At 45.8% G+C, this 19,828-nt stretch overlaps 1 protein-coding gene across 1 annotated transcript in view; it reads right to left on the reverse strand.

The window, feature by feature from the left end:
- Positions 1–7,464: 7,464 nt before the first annotated feature.
- PRKCH (protein kinase C eta) overlaps positions 7,465–19,828 on the reverse strand; it is a 120,475-nt gene continuing 108,111 nt past the window's right edge. Inside the window, exons 13-14 of the mRNA XM_026849361.1 lie at positions 9,887–10,030; positions 7,465–8,475 (exon numbers count right to left, since the gene is read on the reverse strand). Coding sequence (XP_026705162.1) covers positions 8,329–8,475; positions 9,887–10,030 — 291 coding nt within the window. The 3' untranslated portion in view covers positions 7,465–8,328. The remainder of the gene's footprint in view (positions 8,476–9,886; positions 10,031–19,828) is intronic.

Raw genomic sequence — 19,828 nt, forward strand, 5'->3', positions numbered from 1 at the left:
TTGCAGGCTTATCTTGTACCCTGTCTCAGAAAGCTGCAGGATTCACTTCATGATGGTAATAAAAATAAGCTGCAGAATCCTGCTTCTGTGTGGACACCAAGATTTAGAAACATAGGTGCTGCCTGTGTGACCTTTGCCTGATGACCCTAAATCAGTGCGGGGCTCTTGCTGCCTGTGGTCATTCCCCCATCAGCAACCAGCTCATGGGCACCAGTACCTGGTGAGAGAGTCTGGGAGCAACGAGCAGGGGAAGGTCTTGGCAACAGCTTAAGCTTCAATTGCCCATTCTCAACTAAGATGCTTATTTAGATATTGTCTAAAAGAAGTTTCCTGATTCCAGCAACCAGCTGGACAGGGTGCCTTTTCCTGTGGCCACCATGCCCAGCTGCAAGGTCCTGCACATCAGGTCCACTCCCCTAGGAACTGCTCACTATAGCCTCAGCCTGAGGACACAGGTGGGTGGAGGACTAAGACAACGTCCCTGAGTGACCTCATGTGCATCCTCCAGCCCAGCTGAGCACTAATAAGCTTGCTGCATTCAGGCTTTCACTCCAGGTCTGGGTAGCTCCAGGCCCCTCCTTGCTCATGCCTTGTGTCTGCCTAGGAATCAGCCGCCAAAGCAGGATGCCATGGGCCAGCTGCCTCGTGTTGAACTCTATCTGCTGATGGCTTCTAAGCCATTTGTTAGAGCTCAGGAGTCCACATAATATACTCATGCTCCACCAAAACTGAGAAACACCTATTCAGGGTCACCCCAGAATCTCACCACTGTCATCAGGCCCCTTGGAAACCTCCCTCTGGCCTAGAGGCATGTCCCTTCCTGCTGGGAGGAGAGAGCCTCCATACGTCCCTCCCAGCCCCTCTGCCTGGGCCTGGCTAAATGAAAGAGAAGAGGAGGTCATCGCCTACTTTCCCTAGAGGAACAGACAATCATCCAGGTCTAACAACCCTCTGTAGTCAGCACGGTCATGGGTGCTTCACTTCCTCTATGTTTAACTCAATATAGAGGCTACAGAGCCAAAACAAAGGCCCAGATACCTTTATGATCATGCATGCGGGTCCAGACCAACTCCAATAGGTCTACACGCAGACACAGAGTAATTCAGCACGGGGAGATGAGCCATGTTATAATTTTGTCATTTTCCACTCAAGTGTCCCAGGCACTGATTGCAGTTTGGGGATTTTCCATCTCAGACAAATTACCGGGCCCCACCAACATAGCTGAGAGACAGCCCCATTTTGGGTTACATCTTCACCCGATCAGCACGAGCACAGCTCCCCTCTGCGTGTGTGAGGGAAACGCCTGCCGTGGGCAGGAGACTTGGGGCCATGGTAAATTGTTGCAGTGCAAAGAAAATTAAAGGAATCAGGGTAACAGATTAGAGAAGGCATCCCGAGCTGGCAGGGGAAATTCTTGCTCATTAGAAGCAAAAATAAAAGACAGTCTCCAATTGCCAGGGTATAATTTAGACGCAGGCTCTACGTGGCAATTTTTGTGGGTCTGCAGGGAGCCCTGGTGAAACTTGGTGATGAAGGTTCCCACAAGTAGAAGGATTTTGCTAAAGTTCAGGCCTAGCTGACCAGGTTTAAAGGTCACACTTGCCTCTTTTCCTCAAGTTAAAATTGAGTTTTAAGCTACTGAGATTAGCATTTGAAAGGGAACATTATCCTATGACATATGGCTCACTTGACCAGTTTCCTTAAGCAGTGGGAGGTAGGTTTTCTCCACTTTCCAAGGAAGAGTCAGGAGCACCAAGCTGAACAAAACCACCACCCAGCCTTCCCCTTGGAGAAAGGGTTAGCGATGAGTGAGAATAAAGGGCCTGAGAAGTGGCAAACAGAAAGGTTGCCCCAAGGAGAGCAACATGTTCAGATATGTCTATCAGATAACAATACTTAAGCTCAAGCCCCAGAGTGTCTTCACACAGCTTAAAAATAATGGTGACTCAGCTCTAGGTGAAATACTTACTCACCCGTAACACTGTCCTCCTGCCTCAAGTCAGAAGGTTTGAGCTACTGAGCCTTCACTTCGAGTTTGGGAGACACCAACATCCTAGAAGCCAGAGGAGACATTGTCCAGAGTCTTGTTGGCATTTGCAAACCCAACAACCCAGTTCTTAGGGTGAACATGACGCTACGTCTTAGTTCAGAAGAAATCTGTGGTTAGCACCAAACTCTAATAAAGGTTCTTTACACCCTCTATCTTCTAGACTCTGCGTTTAGGAAAACAATGAAAGACTTCTGTGCAGAAGGTACCTTACAGGCCTGTAATGACTAGGAGGCCTGGAACTGCTTCCTGTCTGAGTCTAGAAGCAGATAAGATGAAGATACATAAAACTGACTCTCACTCACAGTCCAACCACAGCACACCTTGCCTAGTCACACAAAATGGTTTTACTGACAACTCTTGCACTGTTCTCCTATCTTGGCATATGTGGTGGCTACAGTGGTGATGTTGCTGTTGTTTCAGTAGTTTGAAGATCTTGAGATCTTGTTCCTGGAATCAAGTGAGATGAAGGTGAAACATGTTTCATTTAAGAAGAAACTGTTCTATTTCTCTGTTGTGGAAAAACCTGAGGCTTTGACCCCAGTCCACATTAAACGTTTGGAAATGAGAAACCAGGTGATGAATAAACCCCCCATTTGAAGGATCAGGGAAGAAAGCTCTGGGGTAACTGAGTCACTAGTTTTGAGCAATCCTGAACTCACTGCTAAAATCTCTCATCTCCACTTTTATTAGACCTGTTGCCAACAACAGCCGTGGGAGCCCAGAGCTGGGGTGGGAGAGCTGACACCACAGGCAAGTTAAAACTGTTTCAGGGCTAAAACCTTCATACTGACATGTTACCAGTGGAGCCCACGCAGCAAAGCCTCCGTCTCTGACCCAAGCTTGTTTCGAGATTCCTTCTTGGGATGAAAGGGTTTGGGGATGTTCCTTGGCAATTCTGCCTGGCAACCTTTTGCCACAACAGCTTCTAACTCCCACCATCCCTGAGATCTGTGGTCCCCAAGTCTCCTTGATCAAACCACCCTCATTGAGGCAAAGGCATCTGCCTTCCCCAGTGTGAATGGGGGCAGAGATGAAAGGGTGACTTTCTCGCATTCTTCTCTACAAGTGTCCTTAGGCACTTCGAAAATATACTGCACCCTCTTGCTCACAGCCCAGAGCTGTGACTCCATTTCTTAGAGAACACCCTCCTGTCCCCTCTCTTTTCTAGCTTCTGATACAAGACCCGAGAGGGGAGATAGCCTGACCTTCTCCCATAACTTCCAGTCATATATAGACATCACTGGGACACTGGCTATATCAGAGTCCCCACCACTTCACTCAGGACCAGAAGATGCCCAGGTAGCCACTGCCAACATTACTTATCGTTCTTCCGTGCTTTTTGACCTTCTGTTCTTCCTCCATCAGCGGGACACTTCCAGAGGGTGACGGCCCGAGGGGCGATGCAGAGTGCTGTGCCAGGGGAAGGCAGGACAGCAGGTGTAGGTGGGGAACAGCAGCACAGGCTGCAGAAGGCAAAACGCGACAGGCTTGTGCAAGGACTGATGCACAAGTTCAGAAATGCTGTTGAACAAGCCCTACACACAGAGACTATACAGGGTGTAAATGCCTTCCCCAGCCTTCCTCTTCTTTTTCTTCACTCCTGTGCCTCCTGTATGCTGCATGCCCTGTTACATGGGTTTTGAGACAGGGAGGCAAGGGACCACACCTGTGGTGACTATACAGAAGGAATAGGAAGAGGTAGGCAAATACATAAACCCCATGCCCTCTGTTCTTACACCCGTCTCTTGGCATTTTCCTCCAAGCCTGGCTTCACATCAATTCATGTACTACAGCTTTCATCTAAAAAAATTATAATTACATGACATTCCAGCTACTATTGATGTGGAGAAGAAGTGCAAGTCAGAATACGAAATACTCGTAATTCAGATGTTTAAAAAAAAAAAAGACTTTGACATGTATTATTTTGGAAAGCTCTTGATTTCTGAGCAAGCCATGATTTTCAGACAACCTGACTCATCATTTCTGAATGCTTCGGTTTGGCAGCCCTGTATATATTTAGTAATACAAACCCTGACTTGCAGCTTTCAATAAGAATCCTAATGGCATGATAAGACAGATTTTCATCTCACTCACGTCATTTCCAAATATCAGGAAATTTACTTAACAGCAAGAGTTGTAAAAGCTGTGAAATGGTCTCCCTGGGGAAGAGCAGCAGCCTCCTGACTACACACTTGAACAGCTGAACAAACCAACAGAGAGCAGGCAGCAGCAAATGGCTCCTTACTTTCTGGCCAAAGGACAGAGCAGATGATCCCAGACACGTTTTCCTCTTCATTTCTCCTGGCTCTGGGTATTGCTAGTCAAGTCCTCATACCACAACCGCTGGAGCCTCTCTCATATCCAACTGGAGAAACGGCAACTTCTGCAGGAGGAGCACGCAGCTTCAAGGGAAAATACTGTTGCAAACCACTTAGGACTTCACAAGGAGTAAGGAACCTGTGCCAGTCTTTGAGAATGCATTCAAAGCATCTTCATCCAGCAGTTAGGATTGCATTTTTTTATGTTAAAAGCCCTTAGGCACTTGGAGTCTGTGAGATTTTTTTTCCATTGCCTATCAAGCAGTGGTATTAAAAATGATGTCTTTGGCAGCACAGCCAGCCTGAGTAGGTGCGAGATGATTTTCATCTATTCATTCTAGACCATCTGTTTCTCACCCTCAACTTTCAAAGGCCTTGAATGAGATTTAGGCCACTGAATTTTATAGCTAAATTTCATGAACCTCTTTGAAAATGAAAGCATTGCACAGAACACAAATTTAGAGACATCAAAAGGACCTTCCCTTTTCATGCAAGCACCAAAAGCAGTGCAAAGGCAACTAATTATAATTTGCTCTATTGCCAGTTTTCACACAGGAGCAAATACAAGCATTTTATGCTTTAAACCTTACAAACTCATGGCTGCCAGCTTAATATACTCCTAAAGTAGGGCCAAATTAATAGACTAAAACTATCTTGCATCCACTCAGGCAAGCAAAGGAACCAAAAGATCTGGCAGGTTAGCTCACAGAATAACTCTTTTTTTGTATCCCTTTGTTTAAGAAAAAAAAAAAAAAATCAGTATTTCTTTACATGTTCAATGGCAGTGTAAACACTAATTCAGCTTTTTTTCAAAAGCAAAGCTATTTCATAGGTACTTTTTAATGAGCTGATCTTCATCCATGCTGTTGACAGAGTCTGGAGGGAACACGACTGAAATTGCAGCTTCTCATAAGAAGGAAGGGAGAGTTCTGGGATCTCAGCCAAACGTGGCTGACTCAGGATCTGCTGACTCGAGTGGCTGAAATCATTACGTAGACATGTGAGTTCCAGGCAGGCAATGGAGAGGAAGAGCTGCCCTAAATTATGAAGCAAGATCCAGGTGAAATTGTGAAAATCAAGGAAATTACTTTATAGCAGAACATTAGGCTTCTAGTCCAAACACAGATCTGCACATGTGCTCTGCAGTGAGGGTGACGGTAGGGTGGAGTGACCATGACGCCACTTGAAATCAATGAAAAGTGAAGCTGGTAATGAAAAGTAAAGCTGGGGAAGGATCTCCCTTTGATATTTGATCCCTGCCCCATCAAGTCTACAAGTCCTGGGCCAAAGCAGGTACTGGCTGGTCAGGGCATGAGCTTTTCCTGCTCCCTAGGGTGGCCTTAAACACCATTTCATATCTTCCAGAGAGCTACAAGGTTTCTAATTCAAAAAATCCTAAAAGAGCACCTACAGAGGTGTCTTAGTTTCCATTCCCCAAGCTTTCAGGACACAGATTGGTGGGTATTGCTATACCAGTAAAGGTCTCCAAAGGTGACTATTGCACATTCTTCATACTGTCAGTGGTGTAAGCAAAGCTGCTCGGATCCTGGGGCCATGGAGATAAGATCACATTTTGATGCTGAAGGCAACACTACGGCACTAACTTCTCCTGCAGGAATGATTCCAGAAGGTGTCCAGAGCCCCAAGGAATAACACAACCAATGAAACCCTGGGATGATACCAACATGCTGACAAAAAAGTTCTGCACTGATCTCCAGGGAAGGAGAAGTCGTTCATAATCCTTGACAGTGGGGGAGTCCAAAAGTGCTAAGCACAAAATTCATAGACAGTTTTGGTGGTCCCACTCTGGGTGGCCAGCTTAGCTGCACCTACCCCTTGCCAAGTGAGCACTGCTACAGTTGTAACACTGGGAAACTGAGTGAGGAGCTGCCTAGGGTCATGTCTGCACCAGAAAGCTGAACACTCCATTTAATTCACACGTGAGTTAAGATGCCACAGTGGCCCACTCATGCAAATACATTCATCCCTGTACCATTTCTTCCTATATGGGAAACAATACAAGCTAGCCTGCATGACTGGTTCTTGGATCATTTTTCTGGATATCTGCTCTTCCTCTCCCACTTATACAATACAACCTGTCTTTCCTCCTCTCTTGCCCCATTTCGAAGGAGCTGGGTATCTACAGACAAGCAAAGAGATGAGAGGCTGACTGGCTGCGATGAGGCCAGAAGATGCCCATGGAAGGGATGGAAGACCAGTGGATGGAGCTGTGCTTACTTGGAAGTGGGAGAACTGGTATAGTACACAAGCACAAAATAAATAGTCCAGAGGTAACTGAACCTCTGCCCCACCTGCCAAACAGTTCAGTGGATGGTTTAGGGGTAGAGGTAAAAGGGACTCAGTCGAGTAGAGAGGGCTTGGATGGAGAGGGGTATCGCTGGTATGCGGACCTCAGCTTTGATTTCTTATTTTTGTCTTGGTCTCACAGAAGGTGAGCACATACATACTGGTGGGTCTGTGTTGTAACAGGGGTTATACCTGTATCATTTCCTTGACAAAGGCTTATGCTCCCCAATGTCACCTCCACAGTTAGAGCGGTGCAAGGTCTGTGCAGAAGCATCCCTCTCTGCTGCACCTCACCCTTCTCTCAAGTTAAAACATGTCACTAGCACTATAGAAACATGATCAGCTTTGCAAGAGGTTAGAAATCCTTTTTCTCCAGTAATTCATATCTGCCCAAGGAAGAAGTTATAATCCTGACATACACCTTCAAGACTAGCAGGGAGTACAAAGGTGTGCCATGGAGCTACAGAAAATCATCCAAATCCCAGAAGAGCAAGGATGGCACAAAACCATCTCATGGAGTGTCTGGTTTCTACAAACTGCACTGAAAAATTCTCCCAGTCTGCCTGTAGCAGAGGCTTGAGGCTGCAACTGATTAAGTGCCCTGTGAGTATTAAGCCCTTAAATCCAAACCAAACCAAGTCACCCTATTCCTTAGATAAGGTTTGTCGTTCTCATGGGAGAAAGTCATCCTTTTGTGTTACCTATTGGCCAACAACTCTGCTTCCAAGCAGTTTTCCAGTTCTGCAGCTCCCATCGCAATCATGCTACAAATAATTTAAGCGCTACCACTTCGGATCAAAATTTTAATGAGGCACTAAACCCACAAAAGGGGCTCTGTATAGCATAATTAAATAGAATGGGCCTAAATAAACAGTAAGGTTTTACAAGTTACATTATAGTCAAAAACAGCTGGGAGGCAAAGAAAGGAGCATTGAAGATGCATGATGTATAAAGGCATTTCACAGAATGCAAACACTAAAACTTTTCATATCACACAAACAGTAAAACACTACGAGCATGTGACTTCCCTTTGATTTGGAAGAATCTGTGTGGGGCACAGGGCATTTGGTTTTTTCCTTCTGCTAGTCAGCACAATGAAATATTTCACGTGGAAACCCAAACAGTGGCAAAAGAGAGCCATTCGTCCTTCAGAAAGAAATAAATACTGCAGAAACAGGTAAAGTCAGTAGGAACATCTGGTTCAGTCAGGCCATGGGATGCTGGGTCATGGCTCCAAAACGCCGGACAGCGCAGGGACTCCTCAAAATAGTCTTGCAAACAATCAGAATTGTAACAAGTCTGTTTGGCTCAGAGCTGCAAGACACTTGTTTGATGCTCACACCCACTCCTCAAATCCATTGCAAGCAGTGACATTCAGGCTGAGCCAACTAGCTCAGCATTCAATTCTCTGTCTGCACCAGCTACTTACAATATCATGTTTGTTCCACCCCTGTCAATATTTGATCCAAGAGCTGCATAAATCCTACAAACACAGGAAGGTTTCAATTTCACATTAAGGTAACATTGACAGTGGTGCTCTTGTATCGTGTAAAGTCAGTGCACGGTTACTCCTTGAGAATGAAATTTCTGGTAAACTTGATTTTCATTTCATTTCCTCCCAGTCCTCTCAGCAGCCCTTTCCCAGAGCTGTAACTATTGCTGCAGTTCTGGGCTTGTGAATGAAAAGTTTCTAAATTCATCTTGGTTTATCATCGGAAGAATTCCTTCTTCAATGGGAGTCAGAATGGGCTCCTCTTTTATAAAATCTGGATCAAAGTTGCTCACGTCATCTTTGGACTTCTGTCAAACAGAAAAGACAAAGGAAAGATATTGCAAAAGTATGTATCATCTGCTTGATCCTTGCTCTGCATCTTTAGTCTAGTCTTGAGTGCAGTAAACCATCAACCCAGGCTGAGCCTACTGAAAGTTTTTTCTAGGGTTGGACTGAGATGCAGCTGAGTGCCCCCACGGAGCCTCTTACAGTGTCAATGATTTTAGAGCCTCTGCAGGCTTCTGACAGGCAAACTCCTCTCTGACTGAACTGACACCACCTCTGACGGGTCGTCTGAAAGGGCAGGGCACATAAATCAGTTCCTGTGGCAGCACAGACACTGCCATTCAAAGCAGTTATCAGCCACATTTCCAATGAGCTGACTCCACACAGTCCCTCCTTATCTGCAGTGTGTCTCAGCCGGGATTTCAGGGGGGGTGGGGGTGGGGGGTGTGCCTACACTCCTCTATGTGCGAGCCGTTAAACTTGCACAATAACTAATTACTGGGCCGTGGGAAGACAAATGGCTTGTCTCCAGGTGCTGGATTCCTTACTGTGCGCCACAAAGTGGGACTGTTTACAATGCACACACACAAACTGGGTTTGTGGCACATTTTGACAAGGTGTGTGTTTTTCCTGTGTCCAGAACAAGATGTTCTATTGACTCTGAAGTCTAATGTTCCTAGATCCTGCCCAGCTCATGGTGGACTGAGGAGGCTCTCTTAGCCTTTGATTCAGGTCAAGAAACAACTCAAGAGCGTGATTTTGAGCTGCCACAGCTCCCCTGAGTGCCTGATCCTGCACCCAGTGATCTTCATGGAGCAGGACTGCGTTGACCATTGCCACTAAGAGCTTGCAGAGTGACCACAGCACGAGACAAGGCCACTCCAGGTGACAATTTCAAAGGCAAGGAAGCCATAGACACAACCTTGGGAAGGCCCTCCACGGAGAGCAGCACTCTTCTATCACAGAGCATCCTTAGGGCTGTGTGGCACTGCTGGGAAAAGGTGCAGCACTGTGTCTTCTGCAGCCTGTCTGCCAGTTGAACCACTTGGCTGACAGTGGCCTGAGCAGAGAACACTGTGCTGGGTGCTGTACAGAGACACTCGAGAGAGACAGCCCAGCTGTGAAGAGGTAGGTGGAGTGGGCAGGATGAGGATTACTTACCCTGTTTTATATCTGGGGCAAGGCAAAGGGTAGTTAGGTGCCTAATCTGCTGCAGTTGCATTTACAAATCTGCACCTTTTGGCTGAGCTGCCTTTGAAAATCCAGCATGGAGGGGAAAAGCGACCTGTACAAAATCAGGTGGCCAACCAGCAGCCAAGACCACAGACCTCACCGCCTGGCTTTTGTGTCAGAGTTGCCCTTCCTTCACCTCCTTTCCTGTCTCATAGCAATAAAAAAGGGTTCCCTTTCCCCCCACCCCTCTTTCCCACGTACAATTCGGGGCCTGAACGGTGGCTCCATCTGACGCTGGTTCAGCAGGTCCCAGTCCAGATCTTTGAAGTAGGGGTGCCGCAGAATCGCACTCTCGCCGCCCAGCCCCAGGCTGCCCAGCCGCATGTTGGGGTTCTTCGTCATGAACTGCAAAACAAAAAAAGGCTGTTTGTTTCCTCCCATCCGGCAGGGCCACGGGAGAGGGACCTATTAGCAGTCACACAAAAGCTTGTCCTCAGCTTTCCTGTTGAACCCAGTTGCTGGCCAGACTTCTCGATTTCATTCTACTGGAACTGCATGCAAGGAACTTGACTCATTCCCTAGAGGAAAAAGTCGGGGTGTATTTCTCCTTGGTCCTTTTTCTTTTGGTCAAATCCTTGGTTACCACAATAAGAAAATAAAGTTGAATTGCATCATTTGAAACATTATAAATGTTGCACAGTGGGTTTGGTGGTTATTTATTTCTGTATTAATTTCTCAGGAATACAAGTTTGTTCTCAAATGTTGCTCACCAGCCAGACAGGCTTTGGACTGGAGTCAGTCCTGAGCTGTGTCTTTTTCCTAAACCTCAGCCTGCTGAAGTGCAGCCAGAAGCCTACGCTTTCCTTCCTGTCATCTCAGGAAACAGAGGAAAATGAGCAAGGCGCTGGCTTTTAGGGCCCCCCAGACCCTCAGCAGATGAGAACAGACAGGTGAAACTTTAAAAGAGGATTTCTTTTTGTAACATTTTTACACTGCTACCAGTGAAAAGAAATCTCAAACCTCAGCCAAAGCACCCTGATTTGCCAGGGAGCAATGAGAAAAGCTGTACATCATGCACACAGCACGAGACGGCCCTGGCGGGTGCCCTTTAGGTCCCAACCAGAGTGATGAAGTGTGAGTGCTGCAGATATTTCTTAAGGGGAAGGGAAATATTGAGAGAGGAGGGGAATCCCTTCCCCAGGCAGGAAGAGAGCTAGTTGGCTTGTTAATTTAGGATTAGAGTTCTTAAAAATTCAGAAAAAAAACAATATTTCCCCTCCCCTCAAATATTTCTAATTCATTAGAGAAACCAGGTTATGTTTAAACTGGGAAAATAGCTGCTTTTATTTGCCTATTGAAACAGCAGCATAAAGCAAGCTCCACTCTGGTGGAGGTGTCCAGACGATTTCCTCGAAGATGAAAGAGCATTATGTTTAGCAAATAGCTAAACCAGCTAAACCAGACAATCGGTCACTGTTTCAGGAATGACCAAGTCTGCTGCATCTCGGCAATGGGGAAATGAAAAGAAGGGGAGGTGCAGCAAGAGGCCAACTTCATTCTGACTGTAGGAGATTTTCAGAAGGTACAAATTCTCCCAGGACAAGCAGATAAAAAGTCTAGTCATTCCCTACCTAGAGAGAAGATGGGGAGAAGATAGATGACTGCCAGATTTATTTTAGAAGTCTCCCCAGTACCATCCTGAGGGGGTTTCAGAGCCAAAGTAGACGGGGCATCTGCAGCTGAGACCTTGCAAGATCCGAGACTCTGATGATATTAGCACAAAAACTCCAGCTCCAGCCTGATGTCCTGTGCTCTTTGAGGACCCGTGTGATGCCATGGGATTCCCTAACATCCAAACGGTTCCACCATTCCACCCAAAATATCACTATTGGTTTGTAAGAGCAGTCACCAGGAGGGGAGCAAACCTGACACAGCTCTCTACAGCTGGGGTCTCTCCATGCTTCTCTGGACTCTTCAGTCCTTAGTTATGCAGAATTTCCAGGGTCAGGCCCACGACAAGCAAAACTTTTCTGTCTCCCCAACTCTTTCAACCTGTTCTTATCCCTTTTTACCAGCAGAACCCAAACACAATTTGTTTCCCAAGAGACTCTGCCCCAGAATTTCTGTGGGATACTGATTCCCAGACAACAGCTTAGTTTCCAAACAAGAAATGGGTCAAGCCAAAATCTCTGAGGCCTGGTTCAGACAAGCTTTTGCAAGTCTTGAACTAAACTTCTTTGGTTTGCAAAACAGGCCAGAATTCCTTGGCAGCTCTGTCTTTTTCTAGAAATTCCCTGCCCAGCTTATTTGTCCCCACAGATGGATATCTGCACCTCTCTAGCTCCTATTTGCATTGCTGGAACACTTAGAAAGCTTAAACAAGATCAGAGCTCGCTGGTGCTGGGAGCGGTATAGACCAAAACAGTCCAAAAAGACAACACAAAAAGGAGAGAGAACTGGGAATAAGTCTCATGTCTCCTGGCTCCTGACCTACCACCACCTCCATTGTACCAGGAAGCTTCTGCTAAATGTGGGAAGGAAAAACAAAATCATGAAAGCAAGTGTCTCTGAAAAGGGCTAGTATCACAATTTGCTTGGGTTCCCGTTCATGCTCAACCATATAAGACCAAAACCTAAACTGGACTGCCCATTCCCAGACCAGTTTGGAGCCCTGGGATATAAAAGTGTGTTTATATTCCCAGTTGCTTGCTTTATTCCACATGATCCCAAAATTACATGAATCAAAGGCATCCAATGCAACAAGCTGAGAGCCAATGTAAATGCATTCCTGGCTGCTTAAAACACCCTTTCTGTTAGGACAATGAGGATTAGGCGAGGGCCATCCCTTGAGGTGGGCTGTTTTGAGCTCTGAAAAAGCAAAACATTACATTCAAAACAAAATGTTTGTTCAAATTTGACCAGACAGCTCCAATTTGAGCATTGGACCCACAGATTAAGAAACCTCAGTTGGGTAACTCTAGACACCATCTGCCCAAAGGAGGCAGGAGGAGAGCAGAGGCTTCAAATTCACCTACTGCTGGATTATGTTCCCCTGGCTCAGTGCTGTTGTCTCTCTTGCTCTGTAAAATCAGGTCTCTGAAGCACAAGATTATCAAGGGCTGGAGTGACCCACCAGCACCACTCTGGACAGGTTTCTCTAAGCTTGTTTCCCAGATACTGCAAGCACCTGAAGAGCTAAGGCTTGGACAACCGGCCCAAGCCAGAGTTGACCTGTAGATGAATCCTGTACATTTTATAACTGAAAGCCATTGTGCTAGTAGGTGTTGTACTAAGTTACAACAATGCACTTATGCTGATGTAAAAATTGCTAAAGCATTGAAGTCCTGAAGCCTGAACAACAGGCCCCAAGCCGAAGCTGTTTAGTCTGTAATCATTAACCAAGTATGTAAACTCGCTAGTGAAAGATGCAGCTTAGACCAAATAGAATCAGGAGTGAGGAGAGAATGTATCCAGCTTCCCTTGTTTAGCCTTGTTCAAGGCTGAGAACCCAAGTGTTTGCCCTTGTTAGAAACTCCCTTGGTTTCCCCCCCTGAGCCCTGGCCAGGCTTTGGGTGGAATCCAACAGGAGAATGAAACCAGAAATTTTCTGCTCAAAACAAAGGTGCCAGCGGTTCTGCCTGTCGATCTCTGGTCTATAGGGCTGGGCCCGTTTGCAGGGACTTTGGGTGCCTCACCTATGGGTGGACGCCCCGCGTAGGATTTCCCCCTTGCCGGGACAGGCTCTGCAAACCCTCGCTGTGACCGGGGCTGCCCAGCGACCGCGGATCTCGATGATGATAATATATGCAAGTGGTGATGTATTTTTCTTAATCTCCGTTCTCTCTCTCGTGCAGTAATGATTTAATGCATTACTCTGCTTTTTGCTGTTTGCTGCTTTAAGTGCACTATTCTGCTTTTTCTTACTGCATGTTTTCTGTATTACACTGTTATCACCAGTAAAATACGCCTGCTCTTTTCACTCTGATGTCTGAGTTTAACTGGTGTCCTTAATCAGCAGAACAGCACCTAACACAGGTGCCTAGCAGGACCTTGAACGTGAATATAAACCATGCACTCTACAAAGAGTATCAACACAATGCAAAGATGCCTGCCTTTCATGGCAGTTGAACTGATATTAGTCTGCTTCAGCAAAAGGGTGGGATATCATTTCAAAGGACAGCAAATCTCTTATCCTTAATTTACATCTCTAACAGACATATTGTATGCTGCACTGAGACCTCTCAATTGCATCTGTGCATGGGAACCAGCACTGAAAATGTTGCCTTTAAACAGCATCATGCAGTATGTGAAATATGTTCCTGTATTCTGGGCAGCCACAGCATCCCGTCAGGGTACTCAGCCTGTGGATGTACACACACCTCTGCACCTGGGGGCTGTGACAGAAAACAAGAGATTGGCCATTGCTGTTCCTCCCTTATATAAAATCTCCTGCTGAATTCTGGAGGCAGCAGATCCATCATAGGCTGGTGAAGGTGAGGTGTTTTCTCTGGGAAGCCGTTCTAGTCTTTATTTGGCAATTGGGCTGAAAAGCAGGCATGCTAGCAGTACTCCAACAGAGACAGTACTGATGCTTTGCACTGGAACAGTTACCTGCCTTACTGTGAGAGGATGAAATTTTTTAAGCCAGTTTCCACTCAAACAAATAACTAACCCTCTCAAACACTATTTGGATTCATCAGAAATTATTGCACTGACAAAGAAACAGAGGAAGTTTCAGTTTGTGTTGTCCAGTATGTCAGGAAAACCCAAAAGACTATAATGACCTCTCAAAGGCTCAAAAGCCCATGAATCCTCTCTCTCTGCCTTAGGCAGTACTGACGTTTCTCTGCTTTTACAGGGTAGCATCCGATGGCCCATCTCATGCCGCCTCTGCTATCTGACAGCACTCCTAGCAAACAAATAACTTGAGATTTCTGAGGAACTTAATTACAAGCTCAGCCTTCATCTCTGAAATTAGTAGCTGGAGCCCATACCCATGTCTCTGACCATGTAAGAGACACTTCTGCAGCAGGAGGGATAAAGCTGAGTGCCCAGAGCACACAGATACTGCCCTCTGCAAACCTGAAGGCTGTGCAGGGAAAAGGCTTTCAGAAGGGCAGCTAATCTTTCACCTGATCCCTTCAGCTGCATTCAGAAACAGCTGGAAAATGTCTTACAAAGTGTTGACTGTTCTTGGCATCCATGGGGAGGCCAGCGTTTGGCTCCTGCTTCACAGGCTGGATAGCCGTAAATGTCCTGCAAAGTACAACCCTCCAATGCTTTTGCAGGTGATGGAAGAAGATGTTCACCAGAAAGTTTTTCATGGCAAAATGTCATCTCCCTATATTTACTGACTATCCCTAATTTTGTATGATGATCCAGAACCCAGCAGGAATCTCAACCTCTGGCACACAGAACTCAGTGAAGAAACACAGAGGGGAAAAAAAAAAAAAAGCCACAGCAACAAGGCAAACCAGAGATGTTCCTCAGTAAAAAGAAACATGTAATCACCCAAATCCAAGATGCCTCCCAAGCAAAACCAATAGCAAGACTATTCAATCTTAAACCTGAACTAAGCCATCAAGTTATTGCTCTGTGATCACATACAACCATGGGGAACAATCCCATTCCCGGTGTAGAGAGCCCCTTGGGAGCATCCGCAGACTGGGTTTCTCTGGGCTACACCAGTTTGCCGAACAGCAAACTTGAGCAAGGCTCTCACTGACCTCAACTAACCCTCTCAGCATCGTTGCAGCCAAAACCAGCAGCTGGAATGAGCCAAAAACATGACTTCACGAGATCATTTGAAAACATTTACTAAAAGAAAATGCAGCAAGCCATGACAAGAAATTAAAAGTTGGAGATTAGTCCATGAAGGGGCTGTGAAGTTACAAGGAAAAAATGCAGACATAGCAGTGCCAACCATTAGGAAAAATGTGCGTCAGCCCTGGGAGCTCAGCCCACGAGCAGGTGAGGGAGAGCAGGGGACTTGCACCAGTCCTCCCCTTCACCCACTACATGGCTTGGACCATGCTGGGAAGGGCTCCAGGTCTCCCAGTCCACTGGGTAAGGCTGTGCTGGACCTCTCTGGTGCTGCTCACCTGCAGCATTGCAACTTCTGTCTCAAGAGGCTGAGTTTACAAATCAGCCTGACAGCCTGGAAGTCGGTGAAGGGATGTTTGCACAAAACCGACGTTTCCAAGCATTAATTTCCTTGAATTTACAAGTTCCCTTTTCTCAGTACTGTAATTCCTGGGAGGTTTTACATAACTCATGTTTGTGCTATTTGCATCAGGATAACTAATTTCATAAGTGATATCGCTGTGACTAGATTACGTAAAATCGCATCGTGTTCTGAGAAAACACTAACAAGCCCAGACCCCTTCACAGAAGTAATGTACTTCAGGAAGAGGAATACAACTTTCTCCTCAGCCATTTCCTTCACGTCATCAGCTATCTGGATAAGGAAGAAATCATTATTTCTTGTATTAAAGAAAGTCTTAAGACACACTAGCTCCCATCAGGACTCTGTTGCCTTGGGCAGGGTGCATTTACCTTGTTAGAGAAAGGCTGTGCCCCTGAGCAGATCATCTTTAAAATGTAAACGCATGGCAGAGATGGAGGCTCTCCATCTTACAGGCAGGGAACAGAGACCTGAAGAAATTAATCACTTTATTTTGCCAGGAACCCAATGGCAACCTGTCACAGATACAACAGCAGACCCCAGTCTCACCTCCCTTCCATCACACCACATGACACAGAGGACACCTATTCAGGATTCTGCCAATGCAATAGTCAAGCCCAAACTGTTAAAGGAAAGCAAGATTTCCCTGTTCATGGTACTAACATCTTCTGCTTGTTGATGTTTCTCCCATGTTGCTACCAAAGTGAAAAGCAGCAGCAGCACAGGAGATTAATGCCCCACACTCTCCCCTCTAGTAATGGGGAGAGCAGGGAGATCAGGAGATACCCAACATGCCCATCTTCATTAAGATTCATGAGCTAAACTAACAGGGCAGAAATTAACTCAGAAGGAAATAAGATTTCTCAAAGATCTATTTGATCTCAGACAAAAGGGAATCGTTATATAAATAGAGCAATTACTCTAATTAAGGCTTCCCTCCATGAATCTCTCCACTGAATGCTGCAGTTGCTGAAAACAGTTTGGCCACCTATTATGTAAGGCAAACAAACTCTCAGTCTGGGGTTTCATTAGCCTTCATCCACGCCTAAACAAAGGAGAAGAAAGATGGCTCTATGGCTCGGTCTGTTAATGTCTGTATTATTTTTAATGATTGGAAGCCAGGAGGAATTAGCATAGCAGAAAGACTTTTTTTTTTTTTTAAATAATAATAAGCTGCTTGTTTTGAGCCAGTCTTGTCTTTTGCTCTCTTGGGCAAGGGTCCTATCATCCTCCATCACAGCGCTGCTGGGGCGATGCTCACAAGTGTGCCTCCCTTCCCCGCACAAGAGCAATCCTGAGCTCAGACACACAAGTGGGTTACAGGGAGCGAGAGAGTCAGCACAGTCCGATTTCTCTAAATGCTGTCAGCTGAAGCTCCAGGGCCCTGGGAGTAGGGCAGTCAGAGAGCTCTCCCATGGAAGTCCTGGTACTTAGGGCAGCTCAGCTGGTGCCCGGTAATTTAAACTGCAGTGATTTGGCTGTGGGTGTGAGCTAGGCACTTGGGAGCCGGAGTCCTACCGACCTTCAGTGAGGACTGTGCTGCTGAGAATAGGACTTGGAGTCATTGCGGCGGCTCTCTCGAATGCTACCTCTGTTTTACATTGGGGATTTGCTCTGGTTGCAGCCATTAGAGGCCACGTGGCATTTCAGCTTCAGCAGGATCGATTGCTAAAAGCCCTGATTTGTACCAGTGCAATTCTTTGTGATGCTGAGCCAGAATGTGTTCCATGTGTGCACAGGGTGCTTCTACCCTGTGCTGGGGTCCTGGCTACAGAAAACTGTGAGCAGGTGAAATCCTTCAGTGCAGAGAAGGTCCAGTGAGTGCAATGCCAGGCTCAGAAGTACAAGACCGCCCTGAAAGCATTTTAAGGAGGGGAGGAGGAGGAGAGAGAGAGTGACATCTCCATTATCTCATTTTCCAGATAAAAAAAAGGAATAGGAAGGGAAGTAAAAACCAGTCTTCAGCCCTGCTCCTAAAAGCCAGAAGACTGTAACAACAAGAATGACAGAAGTCACATGTTTAATGTGCCAGCCGCAGGCAAGAGGACCAAATGTCAGTGCAGTGGATATTAAGCAGATAAATTTGATCTTGCTTTCCCCTAGTGTAGAAATGGCTGCTCGATGCTGCCCAGCTAAAGCTCAAGGGAACAAGAAGGATTATCTGTAGTGTAAACAGTGCTGAGCAAGAGAGACTAGCAAAATAAACCAAGGTAGATGGAGCAACTCATGTGTGGGACAGACAAATCTGGCTCCAAATCTCCTGGTGGTGTAAACTGATGTAACTTTGCTGACTATCACCAGGAGAAAACTTGGCCCAAAATATGGGAATTAAATGTTGTCTGAATAGCTACAGACTTCTTGCTGTGCTGAAAACTCCCTGTTTCCCTGCCTCTCCCCACTCATCAACACTAATGCAGAATGAAAAGGCCACAAGTATCAAAAGCATATTGGCCCCTGATGATAGCTAGTGATTTTCAACACTTCCGTGTCTGGTACTCCTGTAATAAATGATAAAAAGCAGAAATTAACTTTAGTCATTAGATACATGGAATATTTAACGTAGGTTTTGGTCAAGATGTCACTACGGAAATCTGTGTTTTCAGAACTGATGAGTCAACCCCAGTTCCCACGTGGGTCACCAGCTGCATGGGCCGCTCAGACAGTATCAAACTCTGGCTGCTGTTTTTAAATTACCCCAGTTGGACAATAGGTACAACATGGGAATATTCAGGTCAATTACCAAATCAATACATCAATCAGAGTAACACAAACATGGAGGGAGAATGAGCATCACACTTATTAACAGACTAAGGGCATGATCCCACTCGTTTTAAGCAGTGGTAAAGTCTCCCTAGGGTTGCCTGGAAGACAATTAATCCTTTTCTGATAGCCTTGTCAATAGGAACCAGGAATCTATTACACAACCCTGGGTGGCCTATTTACATAGGGTCAAGTACAAAGGGGACTAAAGTGTCCCAGACAAACCTGTAAAGGCCAATGAAGAAAAAAAAAAAAAAACAAACAACCAAAAAAACCCAGAGAAATCACAGGAAAATACTTCAAAGGAGCTTTTTTGTGGTCTTGGTTATATTTTGATTCTTTTAAATTTTAAAGTTCCTGAAAAGGCACAGCAGGTTAGAAAGTTCAAAGCTCGAAGGACAAGTAAGACCTGAATAGCTCAGACAGTTGGAGATTTGTTACCCCTGTAGCGGTGCTGAGACCTCCCAGTTAGACAGACCTTCCCCCTTCACTGGGGGCTGCACACCAAGAGCTGGTCCCATCATTCAGCCATCACTCCCACCTCCAGGCTGAACCCAGGTTCTCAAGGGAATCCTTGGGCCTTCCCCCAAGACTGGATTTGAATGGACTTCACCAAAAAGCCTTCGAGGGTCTATAATCGCACTGTTTAACTGTGGCAGAGCTGAGAAGGGAGCCCAGGCCACAAGTCTTAGGCTTGGCCACAGGAATTTCTTCTTCCTGAGCACCCAGGAGCAAGCAGAAAAAGAAGAAGGGAAAGACAAGTCAGCACAGTGAATGGTCCTTCACTTTTTTTCCTCATTCTTGGCAGGAAAGAGGAGGATGAGTCACACCTGACATTACAATAGCCTGGGTTAGGAGCTTTTGGTATGAAGCAAATCTGAGCCTGCACCCTGCTGCAGACTTAAACAAGAAACTAATTTCAGCCTATCAGAAAGGGAAAGGTAAAAGATCTAATGACTACTTCAAGATGAATTTGGCCTTGGCAAGCTATATAGAGATGGGTTTAGTTTTCTTTCACAGTGAATTATTCAGAAGCATGGGACTACTACTGTGAGTAAGAAGAGCACTTCAGAAAGGGGTGTGATCAATCAACAGAAGAGATTAAAATCACTGGGGAAAGCTGTTTGTTGTTTGAGAATTAGGAGGCAAAGAGTAAGAGACAGCATATTACAGAGATGGATATGCAAGCTCAGGCAAAAGAGGTAAGGCGGCAATCTGTGGTGGAGCACAGCCTTGTCACTTCACCACAGTGTGTGTTT

The sequence above is a fragment of the Athene cunicularia genome (assembly GCF_003259725.1).
Source record: "Athene cunicularia isolate RWA chromosome 5 unlocalized genomic scaffold, athCun1 chr5_part1, whole genome shotgun sequence".
Classification (NCBI taxonomy): domain Eukaryota; kingdom Metazoa; phylum Chordata; class Aves; order Strigiformes; family Strigidae; genus Athene; species Athene cunicularia.